General features: G+C 45.5%; 1 protein-coding gene across 9 annotated transcripts in view; it reads right to left on the bottom strand.

The window, feature by feature from the left end:
- Window positions 1-23,243, bottom strand: part of ANK3 (ankyrin 3) — a 2,005,091-nt gene that overhangs the window by 744,483 nt on the left and 1,237,365 nt on the right. For all 9 annotated transcript variants that reach the window (XM_086921764.1, XM_086921763.1, XM_086921757.1 and 6 more), the window contains one exon: window positions 5,667-5,768. In XM_086921764.1, the coding sequence (XP_086777890.1) occupies window positions 5,667-5,768 (102 nt within the window). The remainder of the gene's footprint in view (window positions 1-5,666; window positions 5,769-23,243) is intronic.

The following is a 23,243-nucleotide window of genomic DNA, read 5'->3' on the forward strand; positions in this document are numbered from 1 at the left end:
CAAGGGAAAAGACTCCAACCCCTTGTCCCTGTTCAGAGCTGAGTCCAGGCATTGAGAGGGCAAGTCGGTGGGTAGGTTTGATAAAGAAAAGTAGATTTTATTCACTTTTTGAAAAAAGAATTCCACCAGATCATTGCATTTGGCGATGAGTTATTATTATCTGTAGCAGGCAGGGGAGGTTTTATCAAGGAGTTTACCATGTGATATATTTCTTTCGGCTTTGATTTAGCCGCCGTTATTTTGTGGTTATAGTAGGCTGCTTGCAAGGTTTTTATGGCCGGTTTGTAGTTTCTGATCATTTCCATATAAGTTGTTTTTTTCTGCAAAGTTATAGGATATGCGCCATTTCCTCTCTTGTCTCTTACAGAGACGTTTTTGGTTTCTGAGGTCTTCTGTATACCATGGAGCTGATTTACTTTGTCTCTTGGATCTAGATGGATATGACTGAAGAACTGAGTCAAGAGAGGTTGTTAACCACTCATCATATTTAATGTTATTTGACATTGGGTCATGGGAGAGAGTGGGTCTAGTGGTGCTGAGAGTCTTCATCCAGTTGTCAATAGGACGTTTTGACCAGTTTCGAGTTTTCCTGGATGTAAACACGGAAGGGGGTGGTTTGCTCGTGGTCCAGGTGAGGGCTATCAGGAAATGGTCGGACCATGGGAGGCTACTAATGGGGCCTACTTTAAGCTGGTCGCTGTTACTAAAAATTGGATCTAAAAGATGCCCCTTTTCATGTGTGGCCGAGGGGACTAGTTGCTCTAGTTGAATGGCAGCGAGTCTTGTCTGTATCTCTGATGCTGTGGGGTCCAGCAGGTTGTCAAAATGGATCTTAAGATCTCCCAGTATGGTGGAATTAGAGGGAGAGACAACCAGCTGTGAGGCCACCGATAGAAGAGAGGTGTTAAATTGTCCAGTGGGACCAGGGGGCGGTAAATGAGAATACCGGTAAAACTGGTATTAGGGGAGAACTCGATAGAGAAGGAAAGATTTTCGCAGTCCTCAATGTCGTCCGCTAAGCAGCGGCAGACATAGCTCTCTTTATAGATAATCGCGAGGCCGCCACCTCTGCCCAGCGGTCGATCAACCCGCGCTGTCTGATATACTGGGATAATGGCCTTTGCCAGATACGGCTGAGAGTCTTGATTCAGCCACGTTTCGGTCAGAAAGATTGCGTCAGGTGAGTGTTCATCTAATAGCAAAGAGATTTCTATGCAATGTTTCACTAATGACCTGCAGTTGAGTAGAAACATAGAGTAGTCCTTTACCTCAGATCTAGCTTTGGCGGTTTTATTGATTAGTTCAGACTTACAGTACATGCAGCAGCGGGGGATCTCCAAAGGGTGTCTCGGGGTACCACAGCTGGGTGATATCGGTGGACGTAGCTGATGTAGGAGGCTCGAGCTGTATACATGTCTGTTACCCCCTGTAGGGCCAGGGGGCATGGCCCCTGGGCCTGGCCGGGCGCAGACAAGCGCAGACGAGCTTGCCTTAAGCGCGCCTTCGGCGCGAAACGTCGCGCCCGCGGCGCTCGTCCGCTGCGCGTCCTTCGATTGAGCATAGTTTTATGAGATGGAGCAGGTGGAAAACAGGGAGGGCGTGGCCTGCCCGAATGGGCGTGTCTACTGGTTCAGGGAGGGCGTCTGGAATAGGGGAACACTCGTCCGCGGCAGCTTGCAGTCAGCTGTGCGGGGTGTCGGATGATCCGAGTAGCGAGTGCCCAGGGGAGAGTAAGTTCAAAAATACGAAATAAACACAAGTAATTTTTAAAATTAGCAGCTGTAAAACTCCCGGCTTTCCGCCTCAGGAGGGGTTTCTGAATAGTGCGACGCTCTTAGTCAGCGCGCGCTTTTTATGTGAAAGGGGGCATGGCCTGCCTGAATGGGTGTGTCTACTGGTTCAGGGAGGGCGTCTGGAATAGGGGAACACTCGTCCGCGGCAGCTTGCAGTCAGCTGTGCGGGGTGTCGGCTGATCCGAGTAGCGAGTGCCCAGGGGTGAGTGAGTTCCAAAACACGAAATAAACACAAGTAATCTGTAAAACTCCCGGCTTTCCGCCTCAGGAGGGCTTTCTGAATAGTCTGAAACCAGAAGAGCATTTGGACTGGCTAGCCAGCTCCCAGCCTTCCATCCAGAGGGTGAATAAATATTTAAACGGGAAACAGCCACTACAACGAAGCCGTTTCCACGCTGTACTTAACCACGCATGCTTTACTACGCATGCGAGGTTACCACGTAAAGCCTTTACCACGCATTTCCTTACTACGAAATACGTAGTACAGGAATGTGTGGTAAAGGTAGAATAAAAAAACAAGCATTTACAATGCAATGGTTTTGCCTTTGTTAAAGTTAGAGCTATTGGCATTGCTTTTGACACTCTGCACTCTGAAGCTCCACTCTGAAGCTCCACTCTGAAGCTCCACTCTGCACTCTGTATCTGCACTCTGTATCTGCACTCTGTATCTGCACTCTGTATCTGCACTCTGTATCTGCACTCTGTATCTGCACTCTGTATCTGCACTCTGTATCCCCACTTATTTTTTTAGGATTTGTTCCCTGACTATAACCCACCACCAAGCAATGCACATACCAGTCTGCTCCCAGCCTGCCCGCCTCTCTGAGGGACACATTTCTACACACAACCGCATTCACGCCAGTGAATGGGCGAGCCGGACAGGGCACGCGGATCCTGAAAGGTTGGGATTGTGCGATTCAAGTGCATTTAACGTAACATCATATTCGCATGCAGGGTTTCCGGATTTTTAGAGGTACAAGCTGTCTTCATGACTAATGAATGTTATGCCCTGTACGTTTCCTGTTAACCGGTATCTTGGTCCCGTTTGTTTAATTGAAACTGGCCAAGACTACATCTCCCACCATACAACAGGTTGATACATGAAAGCTCAACACTGAGGCCGTCTTGAAGCCCTATATTTTAACAAGCCATAACGGTAATGTTTCATTTACTATAGAACTCGAGATGCCTCATCGCACCCCCGGGCAGAGCTGTGGGTGGGACCTGCGATCACAGGCTCGAGTCCCGGTTCTTGCTTCGGTCCTCCCAACCCCAAGGCTGGTGACATTTGCAGCGCTTTGAAACTGCCCTTGCGTTGAACAGGCACTTTACAAGTAGCTAAGATATTTGCAAACTTTCCAAATTCATACATTTCTATGTCAAACATTAAGTAGTCCGTCTCTTCGCTAGTTTGCTCGTCAGGACTTTGCCAATGCTGTGCACTTGAAGGTGGCGCGAGTACTTGTACATTCGGTAACTTGCAATGCGCAGCTTGTCGTAGTGAGAACGAGCGAGAGCGAAGATATTGGCTGCCGGCACAATCATTTAATCTGTAACAAGTGGATAAATACATTTTGTGTGTACTACGCTGTGCATGATTTTCCACCCCACGGAAAATAAGCTAAAGTGATTTGCCCAAGATCACACAGTGCGCTCAAATAATATTCGAAGGCATGTTATTGAACTAGAAATTCCGCAATTTAACATCTTCCCTATTCCTTAAGTGAACACGAGGAACAGTGATGAGACACGACAGGCTATTAAAGAGCTGACAGTTGATTTCCCTGCAGGGGTTAATTCTGAAAGGCTGGGAGAGTCAGTGGCATGCCGGGTGCGGCCAACACTTAATCAGCTACAGGAATACTAATCTTGACGCCCTGCCAGGGTGGGCTATCTCTCAATTCGATTATTGTCCAATCTACATTACGACTTTCATCAACCTTGATAGGATGAACTACTGAGTCAGTCGTGCTTGGCTTTTGACAGGCTCTGCCACAGACCACCCAGTCTGTTTGGAATAACACCTCTAGCCTGAATAATGCATCGACTTCTAAGGATGACAGGCTGAATGCAAGCTCCCGACGGACACACACTCCCTCCTAGTCCTGGCGCTTTTGCAGATAAATCTCCCAGTTTCCCGGAGTAAAATGTCATAGCTGTCAATGAGATGTATATGCTGAAAACACACTTCTCCTGTCCTTGCTTTGAAGCCGGTAGACCGTTGCATTCTGGGACAGGTAGTTTTGCTTCTAACACTATACGCATGGGCTCAAAAATCCCAGTATGCAAAGTGCGGTGGCAACAAAGCCAAGGCTGGGGCAGCTGTCATACATAGAGAGCACTGTGGCCAAAGCCAAGGCTGGGGCAGCTGTCATACATAGAGAGCACTGTGGCCACTAGGGCGTATGCGCAGAGTGCGGGTTGTACTCACACAGTTGGCTGCAGCGCTCCAGTAAAGAGAGCAGGCAGGCAGGGTATCGCTTGGCGCACACAATGCCCGCACCCTCGGGGACTTGTCTTCCAGTTACAGATGAAGCGCCCTGAAGCCTAGCCACTTGGGACGGCTACAATAATCCACAGAATAACCAAGTGCCCCGTGCCACTGTCCTACCTGCCTGGTCTCCGGGCTCGGACCGATCCGGCTGTCTCCTCCCAGCTCCCTTCCCCCTGCAGCACATCCTCCCTCCCGGGGTGCCGTTCTTACCTGCTGGACGGGGGTGTTGGGCCCCAGAAACCTGCTGGAACCGTTTCGGTAGGGTGAGGGGGCCAGGAGCCGGGTCCGTGTGGAGTGCAGCCGCCGCGCTGAGTCTGTGTCCGGGCTCCGGGGGCGGGGAAGGAGGAAGGCGGCCATGAGGAAACAAGCGGGAGGGGGCGGGAAAGGGGGAGGAGAGACGCTGACGACGGCCGACGACGGCCTTGGAGCAGGAAGGGGGAGGAGAGACAAGGACGACGGAAGGCGGGTGCCGGCAATGCCGGACCAGAATCGGGGGCGTTCCCGGCGTCGCGTGACGTCGGCAAAAGCCAAAGAATGTCGGGAACGCCCCCGTGTCTGGTCCGGCATTGACGGACAGGCCCCTCATCCAATGGCTAGGCTCCATTTACGGAGCCAGCCAATGAATGACGAGGGCCGACCCAAAGCACACTACAGTTCTCATCAGGTTTTCGCCTGCGCGAAAAAGATGCGCAGAGCGCATCTTTTTGGCGAGGCAAAACCTAAAAAGGGGCTAGGGGGGTTTGGGGGGGTCCCCCCCCCAACAAAAAGATTGACATTAAAAAAAGAAATCACACTTACCATAAAGAGAATGATTTGTGCCTTTCGTCCTTCATGCAAAAAGCCAGCCTCCCTAACAACGTAATAACGTACGTGCGTCCACGTACTTCCAAAACAAAAAAAATAGAAAAGAGACCAATTTACATTGAAGGAGAAGTCCGTCTATGACAAACAGTGAGTATTTTTTTTAATGATATTAACTTTTAATGATTTTCGGGAATATATAAGGAATGGGGGAAGGGATCGAAAAAAGCATTTACAATGAAAATGCCATTAACAAGCATAGTTATACAACGAAAAACGAAGTATAACTATGCGTGGTAAAGGCATTTTCGTTGTAAAGCATATTCGTGGCAGTGGCATTCTCGTTGTAACGCATGCGTGGAAAAGGCATGCGTTGCAACGGAATGCGTAGTAAAATCATACAACCTATTTAAACAGGTCATATAAGAGAAAAAGGTTACTACATTCATAGAGGTGACCAGAAAGGAAAGAGACTCCTTCAATCTAAAATTCTAAAAATTGGTAAACTGAATGTTCGAAATAAGATTCAAACAAGTGGCAAAGTGCAACCAATTAACTCAGAAGTAAAATCCTCTTACCTGATTACAAATATTGATGTCCACTCCCGATTTTAAGTAGTCGAGGGCCTTTTCTAAATTCCCGGCTCGGGCAGCTCGCAGGTAGCTTGCATTCGTGTCAGACTAGAAAAAAAACATAAGACTGGGAGTCAGCCTGTGGAAATATGCTACTAACATTGATCACAATAGTATAATTTATGTAGTTTTTTTATAGCCGTTTATTAGAATTTAAGAGTGTTGGATGAATAAGAATCGCATAGTATGACCACATTATTCATACAAGAACATGCTTCTGAGTGACAGAAAGCAACAATGAAATGCAAAACAAGGACCCAACTTAACAATAACAAAAAAGAGTCAGTGTCCATCATGTGACATCCGCCGCCGTATTATTTAAGGGTTAAACCATACAATTAGACATTAAAGTCTACAACAACTATCAGGCTAAAACACAATAAAATAACTAACAAAGTAGTGTTTGACACCTAATAACCATGTGCTTTAATTACTTGTGCTTAGAACCTTAACAGTGTGGCTGCAGTTTTGTTTGGTCACTGTAGAAGAAACAGAAAAAGTGGTTTTAAACTAAGTGAAATGAGTGCTAAAATGAGGTGTTTCCTTCCTACATAAAATTGAAAAAGGAAGCCAATCATAACGTATTAGAAAGGCCATGTACACGGATACTTGTAATGTACATTATTTTCTGTTTTAAAATTCTACTGGTGAAACCTCATACAGCGCTTAATGTGGCACTGAAAAAGAGCTGGGCTCTAAAGGGGTGTGGCCTAAGAAGCTTAAAGCCGCATTGGCCTGGGATACAAACAATAAAACATTTGATACCAAGACATTAAACTGACCCAGTGCAATACATTCAAATTATTAACATTTACAAATATATATATATATATATATATATATATATATATGTCACTGAAAAAAACAAAGGTTAAACTAAGGTTATAGTAACTATGAATAATTCCAGAAGGTAAACTATAACTTGCGCTTTTATTGCAAATGTTCCAATGATATTATCAATGATGTTATAGAAGATGTCATGAGTGATGTAATATGTGTGGTAATTAACAGTGCATGGCAAGGGCGCGATTTAGATTTACATTAGGGCAAAAGTCATAGTTACTTGAGATAACTATAAGTGGTGAATTATTATAGGTCGAGGCAATAATTCTGTGTTTTAATCACAAAGTCGAAACCAGGAACACCTGACAAAACAACAATGTGTGCTTATAGCAAAATATCCCGCGCAAGACCAATCGAAAAGACAGCAGCAGCTGTCATTACTCAGTGAAAAGAATATAGGCCGCACATTGCTTCTGCTAGGTATTTATTTCTTAAAAGCTATTCGTCAAAACAAAATCAAAGGATTGAAGTGCTAACAGTCGACCCACCGGAATGAATGTATTGGTCAGATAAGTCCTATTTTGGGCTGCGCTCGCCGAAATGCTACTTTACATAATATTACATTATTGAAATTGGTTTATTTTAGGCACTATTTCTCTCTACTGCGTTCACTGTTTTGAAACAGCAAACTCAATGTTCATATATAGTATCGTAAACAAAATAATATTATTGATTTTTTGCTACAGCATAACAAGCATCGACTTCCGCAAAAAGAAACAAAGATCACATAATTTCCAGCTAATGTACTACAGCAAATCCCAATGCAAATTGGCAGACCTCCAATGAAACACCAGCACCTTGGGTCATTTCTGTAATCTGCCCCTGCATGTTTAGCCATGTGTGTTTAGCCTGAACTCCCCAGAAACCCCAACTTACCATGATCCCAGACTGTAGGCCGGATTGGCTAGCCTTCGGAAATAAGGGCCAGATGTACGACGTGCAAAATAGCGTCTGGCAAATTGTGAGTCTTTTATGACTCGCAATTTGCGAGGAGCTATTTTGCATGTTCAACAGCATGTTTAACACTGTTTGTGATTCCCAATGAGGTCGCAAATTGCGAGACTCGTCAATATTAATGAGCCTCTCGCAATTTGCGAGCCCATTGGAAATGACAGGTCCTCCCATGGATGGTGGCCTGCTGGGCTCAGCGAACCACCATGTCTGGGATTGCTTTTAAAAAAAAAGCAGCTTTTTTTTTTAATGCAGCCCATTTCACTTAAAGGAAAACGGGATGCATTTAAAAATGAGAAAAAAAATGAATTTGTTTTGTTTAATTTTTAATGGCAGGCGGTCACAAAGGGGAAGGGACCCCTTCCGATTTGCGACTTTAATACCACCCTCTTGAAGAGGCCGTTAATTTGCGAGTGTTTTCCGATCTACATGGCTCTGTGGTCGCTATTAGGAAGGAAACTTATTTGCGACTTACAAAATAGTGTAAGTACATGACCCAGACTAAAATTGCATGCGCAAACGGGTAGCAAACCAGTTTGCGCATGCAATTTTACATCGTACATCTGGCCCTTAGGCCCTGGAAGTAGGGGAATGAGGGTGCTTCAGCACCCCCAAAATACCCATGCTCGAGTTCAGATGGTGAATGAGCAATTAAGCTGCTCAGGAAGTGTGAAAGAAAAGGCTGTATGTAGGATGTAATTTGTTTTAACACACGACCACATTTAAATATCTGTATATTAACTTTACAAATATTTCAAAATGTATCCGCAGTTAGGAACGCACAAATGAAGCACTGTTTTTGTAATTCGAAAGTGTGATGGAAACAAAGATTTTAACAGAACCATATCAAATCGAGACATTAACGTGGTGAAGGGCAAATGGTAAAAATCCCACAGATTATCGTTTGTGTGCTGTTTTATAAGTAACAATGCATGTCTGTGCAAACTTAGTTAATATTTCAATGGAAATTCTGCTGTCTGTAAAAGTGCCCTACCACACTATACTTTAGTAATATATTTGCAACAGTGTGCTCCAAAAGGCACCCTTGGCTACATACTACACCCTAATGACGCTCATGCTGAATTTGCTACACTTGTTCATTGTGTAACGCTTGGAGTTTTACGAATCCCTTGGAGTTCAGTGATTTGATGACAGCACCCTCAGTCTGAAAATTGTTCCAGCACCACGGCTCCGGTGGGCAGTCATCGACCATTAATAATCAGACCCCCCAAGATTTTGCGGCCTTGGGTGGCAAATTTTGCGGCCCCCCAAAAAAAAAAAAACTTTTGCGGATCAAAACCTCAAAATTCGCGGTATTTTTGCAGTGGGCAAAAATGCGCCTGCCGGAAAAATACTGCAGATCTTTCTCCGATGCCATATTCAACAAACATACAGAAAGTTCCTAAGAAAGGGATTTCACCACTTTCTTCAAAATGCCTCCTGATATTATGAAATTCCCACCTCATAGAAAGTTTGCACTTGCAACACACAGCCACCTAGGCCTATACAGTTTACTATATATATATATATATATATAATGTAACCATGGTTACAAATATTTTTCTATTAAGTCACAGAGCACAACCACCTTAATCATTCTTGGCTGGTCTATGTGAGATGTAAACACGCGCTGAGTTATCAGGGGTAAAAGAAAATATGGGGATTAGTAATGAGACATAAAGGCATGTCAGCCAAGACTGATGGAACTAAATTAAGGGGAGGCAGGGGCTGCTACAGCTCCTAAAACAACAGAGCACCAAAATTTTAGCAGTTGCAAACAATTTGGATTTTACAAACCGGGCTACAATCGAAAAGTTTGACTTTGATGTTCTGCCATCTCGGCTGGAGTACATCTTTACTATGTAGTTTTCCTTTTTGCGTGTTTCCTATTATTTCCTCAAATGCACAAACCAATATTTGTAAAATTCTTGTGCTCAGTCATAGCAGTGAGCATTGCAAATTATTTTTTTAGGTGTTGCCTATTGAATGCTTTTAGCAGCCTGTTTTCGAATACTTACTGTGAACAATAACAGTGCTGAAAGTTGCTTTTAGGTTAGAGTAATGATTAACACTGGTTCGGTTTTCCAGTCACTCTCATTTGCCTGGTTCTTATTCTTGTCGAGCTTCATCATATTTGTGTTTATCTCTCCCATGGAGCAAACCCTCTTTACCATCTATTTTGACTGACTGACTTCAATGTTTCCACTGTATGCTTTTCATAAACTACTTTTTTCTTTTGGGTTAACCACACCATAGGAGCAGGTGTATGTTTCAGTTGTCTCCCTAGTGTACTTTTCTCCTCCAGCACTCTGTGTTGCCATCTGTCACCGATGTGCTTCTCCCACCATGTTGCACTCTCCCTCATGTCCTCCTTCCTATTGCCTTCAGATGCATGTGTGCTTCTCCCCATCCACATCACATTTCTCTCTCGATCATTGCCTCTACTCACCCTCCTCTGTGTTGCTTCCCCGGGTCTGCACCCTCCTGTATCGCCCGTTGCTTCTCCTACCCACTATGTCCTTAATTTTGCTTCCATCTCTGCATTGCTTCCTCCCACCTGCAACCTTCCCTGCCTCAGCCTTCTTTGTTGTTTACGCCCCCAACCTGCCCTTTTTAGGTCGAGCAGACCTAACCCTCAATGCGTGAGCATTGAGGCGTCTGCTTCAGACCTATTGTGGCCCGTTAGTGAGAATGCTGAAAAAGGGTACACCAATCTGTTACGAGCTCTCGCAGTTTTCACCGCGGGAGCGCGCGTCAGATCCGCGCATGCGCAGAGTCCCCACGCATGCGCAGAATAACTCACAGCCCTTGCACGCAGGCAGGCAGCCCCCACCCCTCTGCATGCATGCACACACAGGCGAGCGCATACACACGCAGGCACACAGACACTCGCTCACACACACATACACACACCCCCCTCCCCCACAGTCACACGCACGCACACAAAGCCCGCCCGCCCGCACTCGCGCGCGCGCGCACATGCTTTCCCCCGCCTCCCCCCTCCGCCCTTGCACGCAGGCAGGCAGCCCCCACCCCTCTGCATGCATGCACACACAGGCGAGCGCATACACACGCAGGCACACAGACACTCGCTCACACACACATACACACACCCCCCTCCCCCACAGTCACACGCACGCACACAAAGCCCGCCCGCCCGCACTCGCGCGCGCACATGCTTTCCCCCGCCTCCCGCCTCCCGCCTCCCCCGCTCAGCAACCCACTCACCGGCTTCCTTCGTGCGGCGGCTCTCCTCAGCTGCAGGGCCCGGCAGCAGGACTCTTCTTCCCTCCTTCGGCACCGGGGCGCAGGGTAGGCTCCTGCCTGCTCCGGTGCTCCAAACACGGCGGCTCCGTCCAATCGCGGCTCTTCCGTGGGAGGCGGGGTAGGCTCCCGCCCTCCTACTTCCTGTTTCCTGTTGTCGCGCCGGCCTGCCTGACTTCCTGGTCGCAGGCCGGCAGAGTGACGGAAGGCGGTGACTTGCGGTATTTATTTACCGTACTGGATGCAGGGTTGTCTGAGAAATGTTGCCTCAAAGCACGTCTTGTTTCATGAGTGACCGCAACTTTTACCGCAGTGTAAGAAACAACTTTAAAATGGCATGCAAGGCAGTAGTGCACTTGATAGACACGGTGCACAGAAACCCGAATACAGTAGTTTGTGCAGTGTTTACAGAAATACGGAAGCGGCCATAACGCATCTTTCTGAACATGCAGAGAGAGGAAGGCGCGAACATTTCTCCAGGACACGCTGAAACTACAAAATCAAATACCTAAAAAATCATACAGAATGGTATCCCCCACGGCGCCCGCTCGCTCTCTGCCACATAAAAAGGCTGTACATTGGTTTACACGCACGCCCAGAATTCATGGGGTTTGTGCTGCAAAATCAATAGACTGAGCTGTTCAAATAGGCGAGTTGCGCGTTCAATTCCTGAACACACATTTGATCTTAGGCAATTTTATAAGGGAGGGGGGGGTCAGGGGGGATGTTTCTCCTAGCATCAACTAAATCTCGACTCACTGTGAAAAAGGTTTTATACTTATTTTCCAATGAACCTCAAGGGATCACTCGATCCTTTTGTTTTCCAGCCACCCACTCCTTTACTCTCAATCCGCCGTTTTTATTTGGGCGGGGGTAAGAAACAGACTTCATGACGCACAGTAAGTATTTTAAGTGTGGGCAGGCTGTGCTCTAAATTTACCAGGCTCAGCCCCGCGTGGAGCAGCCTAGACGAGTGGGACACATTCTGCTGACTGATAGGCGGAACTGAGTCAGATACAGTGTAAGGTCATAACCCCCGTGGCATGGTTGCTGTTCAGCATCTCTACCCCTTCGCAGCACTTGAATGTCTGTTTTTTAGGACTGCTGCTCCATTAATTAAAAGCGAGGTCCGCGCCATTACAAATTAAATTCATCGAGGATGGCAGGCCTTTAATGATGCTAGCAATGGAACTAATATTCAAATACTGATCATAACATCCAAGTAGTAACAAAGCAAAGTTAATAACTTTAAAAATGGGTCACTACAGCTTACAGTCTGTTTAAAACAATTCCGCGGCTTTCCAGGTGAGATCTGGAGATAGTTCAGGGCAGCGGTTGGAATCACAGACCAAATGTGTTTACTGAAAAGCTAGTAAACACAGATCAGAATTCAAATTTAAACCACAAGAATATTTGGTTAAAAAAAACTTACTGGATCTAATGACGGATCCGGAATTGTAATACTTACCTGTGCATGACCGGGCTTTGAATGTCCGAAGAGTCCTTTCAACCCACTAGAAAGTTCTTTTAAAAGCCAGATGTCTTTCTTTTCGTCACAACTATATTTACTATACTAAGAAGGTACAAGGGGAATACTGAGATTATGGTAACGGTCTCTGACGCTTTTAAATAATTAGGATCGGAAATTAAAATATTCAAAGCCTCTCACTTTAACAAAATGTTGCCTAAAGGGCTCTTAAGATGAGCAAAAAGACTGAGGTTACAAATGTGTAGAAATGTCTGGGTGGTATGTATAAGAATGACAGCAGTCTTTGAAGTGCAGACTGCACGCTTATTAACGCATTTAAAGGTGGTGTCTGTCAATCAATGAACAATGGAAAGCCTACTTCCTTCTTTGCTCAAACAAAGTCGAACCTTCTTAACTCTGTGTCTAAATACAGGGAGATTTAAGAACAGAGAGACTTTTTCAGGGAACATGAAATGTCTTCAATAACACATCACACTTATTTACCACTGGAGTAAAAAATGGAACTGGCTATGGGCAGGTAAGTTAAAACATCCACAAGTGTGAAAAAAATAATTTCTTCTGCTTTTAAGCTCAAAGCGGTTATTCGTTGCTTAGTTACCAAATGTGCTTTATTTTGGAAAAGACGAAGGTCCTCCCCTGCAAGTCACAGAGGGCAATCTAAAATGTGTAGGTGCAGCAGAATATAAAGCGGACATAAAATGTGTTTCTTGAGAGTTGTCCCTGATATGAGCAATTAAAAGGCGTCTGACATTGATTCAGCTTGCTATAATTTTACAATTATTTCAGTAATGTAATGTTTCATCTAGCTTTACCCTATAAAAACCTCCAAGGTACCCTTGACAAATTGTGCTGATAGTCCCCAGAGAAGAAAAGAGACCGCAGTTCAAAACCCAACCAGCAGAAGAGAGACCGCAATAGAGGCTGCCACTGCAGCCATGCACAACCATAGGATGGTGCTTGCATTGCTGCAGCTCATTTGTTGCATTCCTCCCAAGGCATGTTATTTACAAAATTTTAAGCTATTGCCATTATAAATTACAATAACAGTTATTTAAGTATTAATTATTTAAAAAAATTAAAAGCCAATACATCTAAGTCACGTAAATACAAAACATGTTGCATAAAAAATGCTATAGGTGTCACATTTGCAAAAGTTAAAAGTATTGGCATTGTAAATGACAAAGCTATTAATTTCGCTATTTTCAAAACCAACACATAAATAAAAAATGTCATTTACAAGACCAATAGCTCAAACTTTCCTAATGCGAGACCTATTGCATTGCAAATGCTTGTTTCCCCTTCTCCCCACTCTGGTCCTCTGTGTTGCTCCCCCCAACTTCACCTAAATAAAAAAAAATGCTTGCATGCTATTTATTTAATTTACTGATCCTAATCAATAAGTAAAACAAAAAAGCTTGTGTCATTTTGTAGGTGTACATGCATGGTGTGCACACCTAGGAAAAGACGCAATCGCCACGAGATAGCATCTTTTTAAACCATGCTGCACACCATCAGGGATAATGTACACAAGGCTGCATTTGTTTTCTTGCTCTCTTTTTCGTGTGCATATTCTCCCTCATATACCTGCCCCGGATGCTCTCTGTGTTGTTCTACGCTCCCCAACACAACAAGCTCATTTGTTGATTCTCCCTCCCACCGAATATTTTTATTTCATGTTATGTTTCAATCCTCCCATCCAAAGCTCCTCTTTTGCTGTTCCATTGCCTTCCCATTCACTCCACAGTGCTCCCATTGATAGCAATGCTAACTTGCACCATTTCACCCTCCAGCACCTTTCCCCGGCCCACTCTGTCGCATTTTGAAAATGAAGGGACCATCAGATTAAGTTTGATACCTACTTTCGAACATGCTTGTTTAATTTACCTCTCTGAGTTTGCCATCTTCCACGTTGGAATAATAAATGAAACATTTTTAAACTTCCTGCCGCGTCATGATGCATATATGCATGCATGTCATTGGGTCTTGAGGGGCAGCCGACGGGAGGGTGGTCTGCCTCCCGTGTTGATAGGGGAATGGTATAGCACATGCCTGGTGCGCTATTTGTGGTCAATTTTGGGCTCCTTATTTGTGTGCATATACAGTACACATATAAATGCGGCCATTTTATGGTACATATCACCACTTCTAATCAGAGAGGTTCCCCAGTGGCCATCATTCACACAATTCCCCTGATTCACCTTTTTAGGTCTCGCCTGGCGTTGGAGCGCACATGCGCTCCTCGCCTGCGAGAGCTATAGTAAACAAGTTACTTTTGAGAAGGGGACTCAAGCCCCGCCCCTCATTTCCATTGGGTAGCATCAGCGTTTATGGTAAACGCTGGCTTCCCATTGGAAAGGAGGGTTTTTCATTAGCTCCCTTTGGCTTCTTTACCCGGCCCATCTGGACTGGCTCCCCTGCATTACGGCTGTCGTAACGAAGTTTATTATCAGGAGCTTCGTTTCGCAACCTTGCACTCGCCAGTCCAGCTCTCTGATTGGGCCGGACAAAAAAGGAGACATGGCGCCGTGTGTTTATTTTTGCATTTTGCTTTCACTTTAAAGTGAAAGTGCGATGCTAAAATAAACAGTGGATGCCTCGAGAGCGCAACAAACAAGCGTCAGAAACAAAGGTTCGCTTAGCAACTAAGGTGCGCAACGCAACAGCTTTGGTGTTGTTTAGTCTAGTAAAACCAAACCGAGTCCCAAACAGAAAATTACAAGGGGGAAGTGTTCACAAATGTTGATCAACCGTCTAACACACACCATAGCTCAGTACTACTAATCTACTTCAACCTCCGCCCACGACTATGTAAGGGCACAATATTTCAAGAATTCTTCTGTATACTCTAGACTCATTGGTGTTGTTTGTACTGTGTTGTTTTTGCCACTTTTTTATTTGCCTACATATACATCGTTGTTGCTCTTTATAACTCATCGTGGCTATGTTGTCCGTCTGGCACATTCATCTGCTTCCTGCAACCCTGGCAACTGCTGGTGTATTGTAACTTTCATACTTGGCAACAGTTTAAGGACTGGCATCGGAAAAACTGAAGTGGTAGAAAAACACTGTTTTTCATTTTGGAATGGAACGCAAAGTACATCGTTTAACAAACGCATTAGCACAATGTTATGGACAGTTTTAAAAGTCCTGAGGAAGTCCACAGACATTCATGAGGAAGTCCACAGACATTCATTAGGCTGTCCACCGCCTGTAGGAAAGGGCAGAGAGCCGCCTCGGTCAATTGTGGCTCGCGGGGCCAAGTTGGCCAAGTTGGGCCTACGAGACTCGTTAGGCAGCAAGATCCAGATAGAAAGCCGACCTTGACACCAGGTGAGGTTAAAAGGCGATGCAGGAGCAGCTCTGCAATTGTGTCTACTGGAGTAGGGACAGGTGATGCTTGGGGGGCTACGGCTGAACAAAGGGTTGTATGTCAAGGACACTGGGGTAGGCACATACAGTTCGGAGCAGGAGGGAGACAGCAGGAGCACCACAAGCCTGCACAGCAGAGGTGGCTGGGCAGGCGCGAAAGGGGTGGCCACGCCAGGGTCCGCCGAAGAGTCGCACAAAATCAGCAGGGATGGGAGGTTCAAAGTCAGGTCTGGAGCGGAAGAAGGTTCAGGGCATTGGCACCTGGGAAAGTAAAAAGCTCAAGCTGAAGAAGTTGCCAAATATGGGGGTGACAAAACCTTTTGGTGCGCATGTGATGTCCACAAAGAAAAACATTTGGAAGGGGGAGTATGTGGAAATGTTTACGCTTCTGCATAGGGAACTTAGGGCAAGGAGGGATCTAAGGAAGAGGAATATAAGCAGTCAAAACATCCCACGATGCCTAGGACCACTGAAAACTGGATGGCCGCATCTCTTATTTTTGCTAGTAGTGACTGTGAAAAATAACCAGAGAGATCGGTAGCCCTTTACAAATATATGAATGTAATCAGAAGGGTACAGGTCACATATGGGTGGGTGGGGGGGGGGGGGTTACGCCTGGGTTTAATATGATGACTAGTAGGGTGAGATTGAAAATGACCTCTGGCAGCAAACCATGGGGCCTGCCAAGTATGGGAAAACCATATTCACGGCCAGCACCCTACCTATAGACCTTTCAAGGCCATTCCTCTCAGGGAGGAGAGGGACTGGCAAACAAGGGTCAAGGAGGCATGCTCGCGGCATGTTGGGGAATGCTGGGACTTTAACAAAGGAATTTGCCTGCAGGAAAATTGTAACTTCCGACAAGGAATACTCAAAATGTGTGGGTAGACGTGCTCTTGTCCAGTGCAGGGGGTAGTGGACAGGGGCAGCAGGGGGCAAGTAGAACTCTCAACAAGTCAGTTTTGGCTCATCCCACAATGCACAAGAGGGGCTCAGGGGAGGTAGGGGATCCCAAGGGGCAATGGAAAACGACTCATGTGCCAATTGATTTGGGGCGTCTGGATTTCTGATTGGTCCAATACCCTGACAAGGCCAACCCAAAACTGTTGAGCTACTGGTTTTATTGGGGGTTCATGTTGGGTTATAAGTGCCTGAGAATGAACAGTCAGCTGAGTCACAGAGACAGGCGGTAGCTGTAAAGCTGCAAAAGGAGATCAAAGAAGGAAAAGTGGCCGGGCATTTTGATGACTGGCACCTGCAAAACCAGATTGTTTCACCCATTGGGGTAGCACCTGAGAAAGAACAGGGTCAGTTTAGACTCCTACAACATCTGTCCTGGATAGGGGTCTTTCTGTGAATGATTTAATAGTGGCAGAGGTGGCCTCAGTGTCACATTCCTCGGTGAATTTAGCCATGACTATAGTAGAACGAATAGGAAGGAGGCGCACATGGCCAAATGCAACATCAAGCCCAACTTCTGGCTTTTGCCTGTACACTCTGAAGAGAGTTTAACTTGCTGGAGATACAGTTTGAAGGACAGTGGCATGTAGACTAGGTGCTGCCCATGGGCTGTTCCATTTCTTGTGCACTGTTTGCACGCTTCAGCTCTTTTCTCCAATGGGCTTTCATATGGCACAGTGGCTAGGGTACGATGATGCACTACTTGGATGTCTTCTTTTTCGTGGATCTACCCGGTTCAACGGACTGCCAAAGCCAGTTGATACAATTCCAGGAGCTCATGGATAACCGGGGTGCTCCCCTTACAACCAAGAAGGCAGCTGGGCCCAGCATGGCTCTGATGCTTCTGGGTATTGAGTTGGATTCAACAGTAATGGAAGCATGGTTTTACCCGTGGACAAAAAGGTCCATATGATGTTGATGCTAGATGCAATGCTGGCTAGGAAAAAAGTGACAGTTAAGGAGCTACAAGTCTTGCTCAGACACCTGAACTTTGCTTGCAGAGTAGTCAAGGCAGACAGGACCTTTTGCAGATGGCTCAGCATGGCTTTAGTATGTCTGTCTCAATCCCATCACCATGTGCGTCTCTCAGCAGGTGCAAAAAAGGATTTGCGAATGTGGCTTAGGTTCTTGGAGGACTTCAATGGTATCCTCTGGGGGTCCCCAAAGACTGGGAATGGGAGGTGCAGATTTATTCTAATGTGGCAGGTGGACTGAGTTTTGGGTTGTAATGGCAGAGATGGTGGTGCTCAGAGGAATGGCCAGCCGCATGGGAACAGGGAGGCCGGAGCATAGCTTTTCTCAAATTCTTTCCCTTGGCGGTGGTGACACTGTGGGGAGGAGAGCTGGAACACCGCAAGGTCTGTTTCAGATAAGGTGTTTGTTTTGGCCTGTCTCAAGCATATAATGGTTTTTAAGGCAAAATATGTACCAGGAGAGAACAATGACATTGCAGGTGCTTTTTCTAGTTCACATGGGCTAGGCATAGAAGTGGGCAGGACGCCCATGCTGACAGAATTGCGGCAGATAGGAGAAAAAAAGGATGCTCCAGTAGGGTCTTTAGTGAGGCCTACTAGGAGTTCTTATGTGCAGGTATGGAAAGACTTTATCTGCAATGGAGCACAGTGGATGCCAGCAGGCTGGAGTAGGGAGGAGTACGTGGCGCAGTTCATCCTGACTATGATTGAGAATGGGATCTCTAGGGTCACTATCACAGGGAAACTGGCAGGATCATGGTTCATGGGCAAGCTTTGCTGGGGCTATGCTCCGTCCATGGGTGAAGTGGAATGGAGGATCCTCTAGGGCTGGAATAAGGAGAGGGGCAGTGGAGGTAAGGAGAGGGGCAGTGGGGGTAAGAAGAGATTTTGCTTGGAAAAGTTTTGAAATGTCTGCCTACCATTTGCAGTGGGCCAGAGGAGATGACTTTGTTCTCCATGTTGATGTTGTGGATGTTTTTCAGTGCTGTGTGAGTTGTTGGGTGGATGGGGTTCACGTGGGATTCTGTGGGAGGAGGTTTCCAGCGCTGCAGGGTGTATGGAACTGTGTTTGCACAAGTCTGACTTACCAGAGATTGCAAGGAAAGATGGTCGTGTTGAAGAACTTTGCTTTTCAAACCTTATGCTCCTTTCTGTGGGCTTAGCAAATCTCTAGGTCACCCCTTTTCAGCTATTGGCAGTATTACACAAGGCCCTGGCACACGTTAGGGAGGACCTGGTGGCTTTCTGAACCCTCTCCTTCTGGATTGGGGTGGCCACAGATGCGGCGAGACGGGGTTGGGGCAGAGATAGGATCATCACTTTTGAGAGGTGGTCATCAGAATGCTATAGCCATTATGTACATTTGGTGGGTAGGGGAAGGATTGTTGTTTCCCCAGTCTTCTGCTTCGTGTCTATCACTTGCTTTGTTTTTCAAGTGCCGTGGCAGGCCTGGAGGCAATCAACCTGTCAATATGGATTGTAGGACACTCATTTATCTAAGGAGCAGAGAGACATGAAGCTCAGAGAGGTCATGGTTCACATTTGGGGCTGGTTACAGAACTGTATACAGTATCTTGGCATGGTAGAGGGGGTACGAGATGGAGGAATTTGCTGAAATGTTTAAACAACTTGTTGAGACGATACAGGTGTCTGGATGTTCTGCTGCTTCAACTCGGGGAAAATGACATGGTAGTGTGCAAGGTGTTGCAAGGAGTTAGCGTTGCTCAAACAGATAACACAGGACTTAAAGGAGATAAAGAGCTTGTTGGAGGGGTGCCACATGATTTGGACGGAGATTGTGCCGCAGAGGGGTAGGAGGGGTGCAAGGCGCCTCTCGGCAATTGACAAAGCTCAGAGGAAGTTAAATAAGCAGATGTGTGCGTTTTGTAGGGAGGAAGGTTTCGGCAGGGTGGAACACCCGGAGTTGCGGTACGACACAGTAGAGCTTTTTCACGATGATGGGGTGTATGTGTCTCTCTTGGGGGGGGTGGGGCCGGGGAGAGTTGTACCTTATGACCTTATGCAGCTTAGGGAAGCCCTTGGTGAGACATTGCATGGGTGCAGATGCCTAGAGATGTCCGTCTGGGGATCACAAAATCTGAAGGGCTTTTCTGAGTGGCGGTGGCCCATCAAGTTGATATGATTCTAGAGCAAAGTTATTGTTGTTCCACTAGGTGAGTAGTTTGGGTGTGCCACAAAAAGTTAAAGATGGATAAAACAATGAAATAAAATGTTATATAGTAGGTTATATTGTACGAGAGTTAGATCTGGATATATGTTAGGTTAAGAGGTAGGAGAAGTAAAGGTCAAGATATCAATAGCAGGTTAGCAGTTATGAAGTTTTTAGGATAGTGAATTTAAGGGGGGTGGGTACTTTAGGGGTGAGGGTTTAGTAATGGTAGGATTTTTAGTATATAGTAACGTTTAATTTTGTAAAGGCCAGGCCTAAGTTTTATGTTGTGATGTGCAACTGTTTTCAATAAAGCAGCCTTTCCACACTAAAATTTGTCTGTGGTATGTGATGCCCTCTTTCACCCAATGGGTCTTGAGGTCAGTCGCCAGGAGGGAGGTCTGCGCCCCCCCCCCCCAAGCTTGATTGGGGGAATGGGGTCGGCTATTTGTGGGCTAGTTTTGGGCTCCTTATTTGCGCGCCAATACAGCACACATACAATTGTGACCATTTTGTGGTATATATCACCACTTCTAATCAGAGAGGTTCCCCAGTGGCCGTCATTCACAAAATTTCCCAACCACCCTTCCCATTGGTTCCATTGTTTAGCATGCACTAGTTGCATTTTCCCCATTCTGTCAGTCAGCTTTAAGTGGTTTAATGTGTGAAGTAGTTTTTCAATTTTGATGCAGGTGCAAGACAGTGGCGCGTCAAGTTGATATGATTATATAGCAAGGTTATTATTGTTCCAATAGGTGAGTAGGACAATTTGGGAGTGTCAACAAAAAGTTAAAGTTGAATAATACAAGGAAATAAAATGTTATGTTGTAGGATGTTGATAGTGAGATCTGGATAGATGTTAGGCCATAGGTATGAGAAGTAAAGGTCAAGATATCAATAACAGGGTGGGAGTTAGGAAGTTGTAGGATAGAGAGGTTAAAGGGGGTGGGTACTTTAGGGTGAGGAATTAGTGATGGTATGAATTTTTTTGTGTGTAGTGAAGTTTAGTTTTGTAAGAGTTAGGCTAAGGTTTATGTAGAGATGAACTCCTGTTTTCAATAAAGCTCCCTTTTCCACACCAAAACACGTATCTGTGATATGTGCTGCTCCCTTTTACCCAATATGCTGCCGAAGCATTGCTTTATTTTTGCTGATTCTGTTTGCACTGGCAAAACATCAATTTGGTTTATTTTTGCTGATGCAGTAAAGTATCGAAAAAAACCACTGAGAAATTAAAAGGCTAGGTAACAAGACCTATTAGCTTTGCTAGTGCTTGTCTAATCATATTGACTTTTTAATGTACAGAAGTTGCACAAAAGACGTAAAATACTGTGGAGGAATGTGTTTACTGTTCAAGTGAAATCAGTATTCCACAGGATGGGACAACTCTGACAATTAACAAATTGTAGGCTTCACACTCGGGCTCTGACCAATCAACTGGGGTGTGGCGAAGCCCGCTTTTTCATCCCCTATTCCCCTCCCTTTAATGCAATCCTCTACAGACCTTATACAATGCACGGATTAGAACTCAACTGATGGTACACCCTAAGGGGCAGGGTCTTTATATAGCACCATTTTCCAATAACCTTTCAATGTGAAATTAAGCAAGAATGAAAGAGGAGCACTAGAGATAATAATAAAAAAACAAATGGTGGTAAGCCCGAGGCAAACTCTTAATTCCAAAATAAGGATAGATTTATAGCCGGTTCCAGCATTGCTTTGAATAATTTGCTTTCAGTGACCCAGACCGGTGGCGGAGTCCCTTCTATTTACTGCTTGTGTAGTTGTCTTGAAAGAGTGTTTCATCAGCATATTGCAGCTGTGATGATGGCATTACTGGCAATCAATGGAATCTGAATTAGTTTGTCAAAAAGAGCAATTACAAATGCATGCGCTGTCTGAAAGCGACCCTGGGTGCTCCCTTTATTAACCCACTTACCTCACTGGTGGCTGTAAAAGAGCAAAGGCTGAGCTCCTCTGAACTGACCATAGATTAATTGGGAAAGTGGGAAAAACTGGAAGCCAGTGCGGCCCAGGACTATTTGCCCTGCTCATGCATCTTGACTAACTAATCAGTGGCACCCTTACAGTGAGGATCTCATATCCTTGGAGTCCTTGCAGGCCTAAAAAGAATCTTTCCTCAGAAAAACATTAGTTAATAGGCCCTCATTTCTTCCCTCTCCATTAGGAGCCAGCCTCACAATCGAAAGATCGAGCACGCTCATTCAATTCTCAAAGAATGAGGTGTCAGAGCTCGTCATACACTTGAGGAGCACCCTTAGAGACGCTCCATCACCAGCAGAGTCATAAAATGGAAGTTGGTCCTCGCTGTTTATGAAAGAAAGACAGTGGATGCCACAACCCAGGTCAAGTCAGAGGCGGGCCCGCAATGTTGAAGTTCTAAGAGGGGACATTTGGTTCCTAATCCCATTTAAGTCAGAATTAGTAAAATCCAGGAATCAGAACCACTAGGGATCAGCCTCTGAAGCCAGCTTGGTGTGTCATGGTCAAAGCCCTCATTCCCGTCTTCACGCTTTTAACCATGCCTCAACACTGGAGATGATGTGTGTAGAGGGGCCGTTCGGTACTTGCCACCAACTTATTTTGTGGAGTACTACTTTGTGCAGATCACCTGTCTATCCACCTAAGGAGAATTAAAAAGTGGTGCTCGGCATAAGAAAAAGTTCTTATCGGAGCCAGATAGGGAACTTCCCTTCTTATATCCAATCATGACACAATCACCTGGGAGCAGGAAGGTCATATTAGAACGCACGCCGGGTATAAGGAATGCTACTCACAGTCACAAGAAGTGGTGGCTTTTACCCTACAGCACTGGAGAACTGGTGATCCCTTCTCTCTTCTGCAGGCAATTTCCACTGACCTGCAGACTCTCAAGGGTTGTTATGGGCATCCTATTACTGGCAAAGGAGTGGAAAATAACCCCTGGAGCTTGACCAATATAGGGCTGTTAACAATCATGGTTTGAAGCAATTGCCAGTGAATGATTGAGGACCACTCAAATAATATGGTGACAACCTAGAAACTGTGGTTCCTAGTATCACATATCACACACAATCATATTAAAGGTAGCTTCAAACAAATGGCACAATAGCACAACCACGAGCTCTACTAATCTCTTTTGTCTCTCAGTATGAGAAGCAGCTAGTCCTACCCTTAAGAGACAGAATCAAAAATAGAGCCCTATGCTGGGTTTGAGGTGAGTACATTTTCTTAAGACCAACAACCTTACAATTTCATAATCAATTGTCTATCAATTTCAGTCATCCTCACATATGCTTTCCCCAATTAGATTGTTTGCTAAATTACAGTTTTTTACATTAACCCTAAAATGTGAGGTAGACTGCGGCGATTTGGGAGGCAGTTGTGGGAAAGGATTTATGCAGGGGCCCCTTTGAAAGGGAGCTTCGTATTTGGGACCTCGCCCAGTTTAGGGCAATTGATGGTTACATGTCCATGAAACTCTGGAGGGCGGGGGGTTGCCA

This window comes from Lissotriton vulgaris, chromosome 5 (genome assembly GCF_964263255.1).
Source record: "Lissotriton vulgaris chromosome 5, aLisVul1.2, whole genome shotgun sequence".
Lineage (NCBI taxonomy): Eukaryota > Metazoa > Chordata > Amphibia > Caudata > Salamandridae > Lissotriton > Lissotriton vulgaris.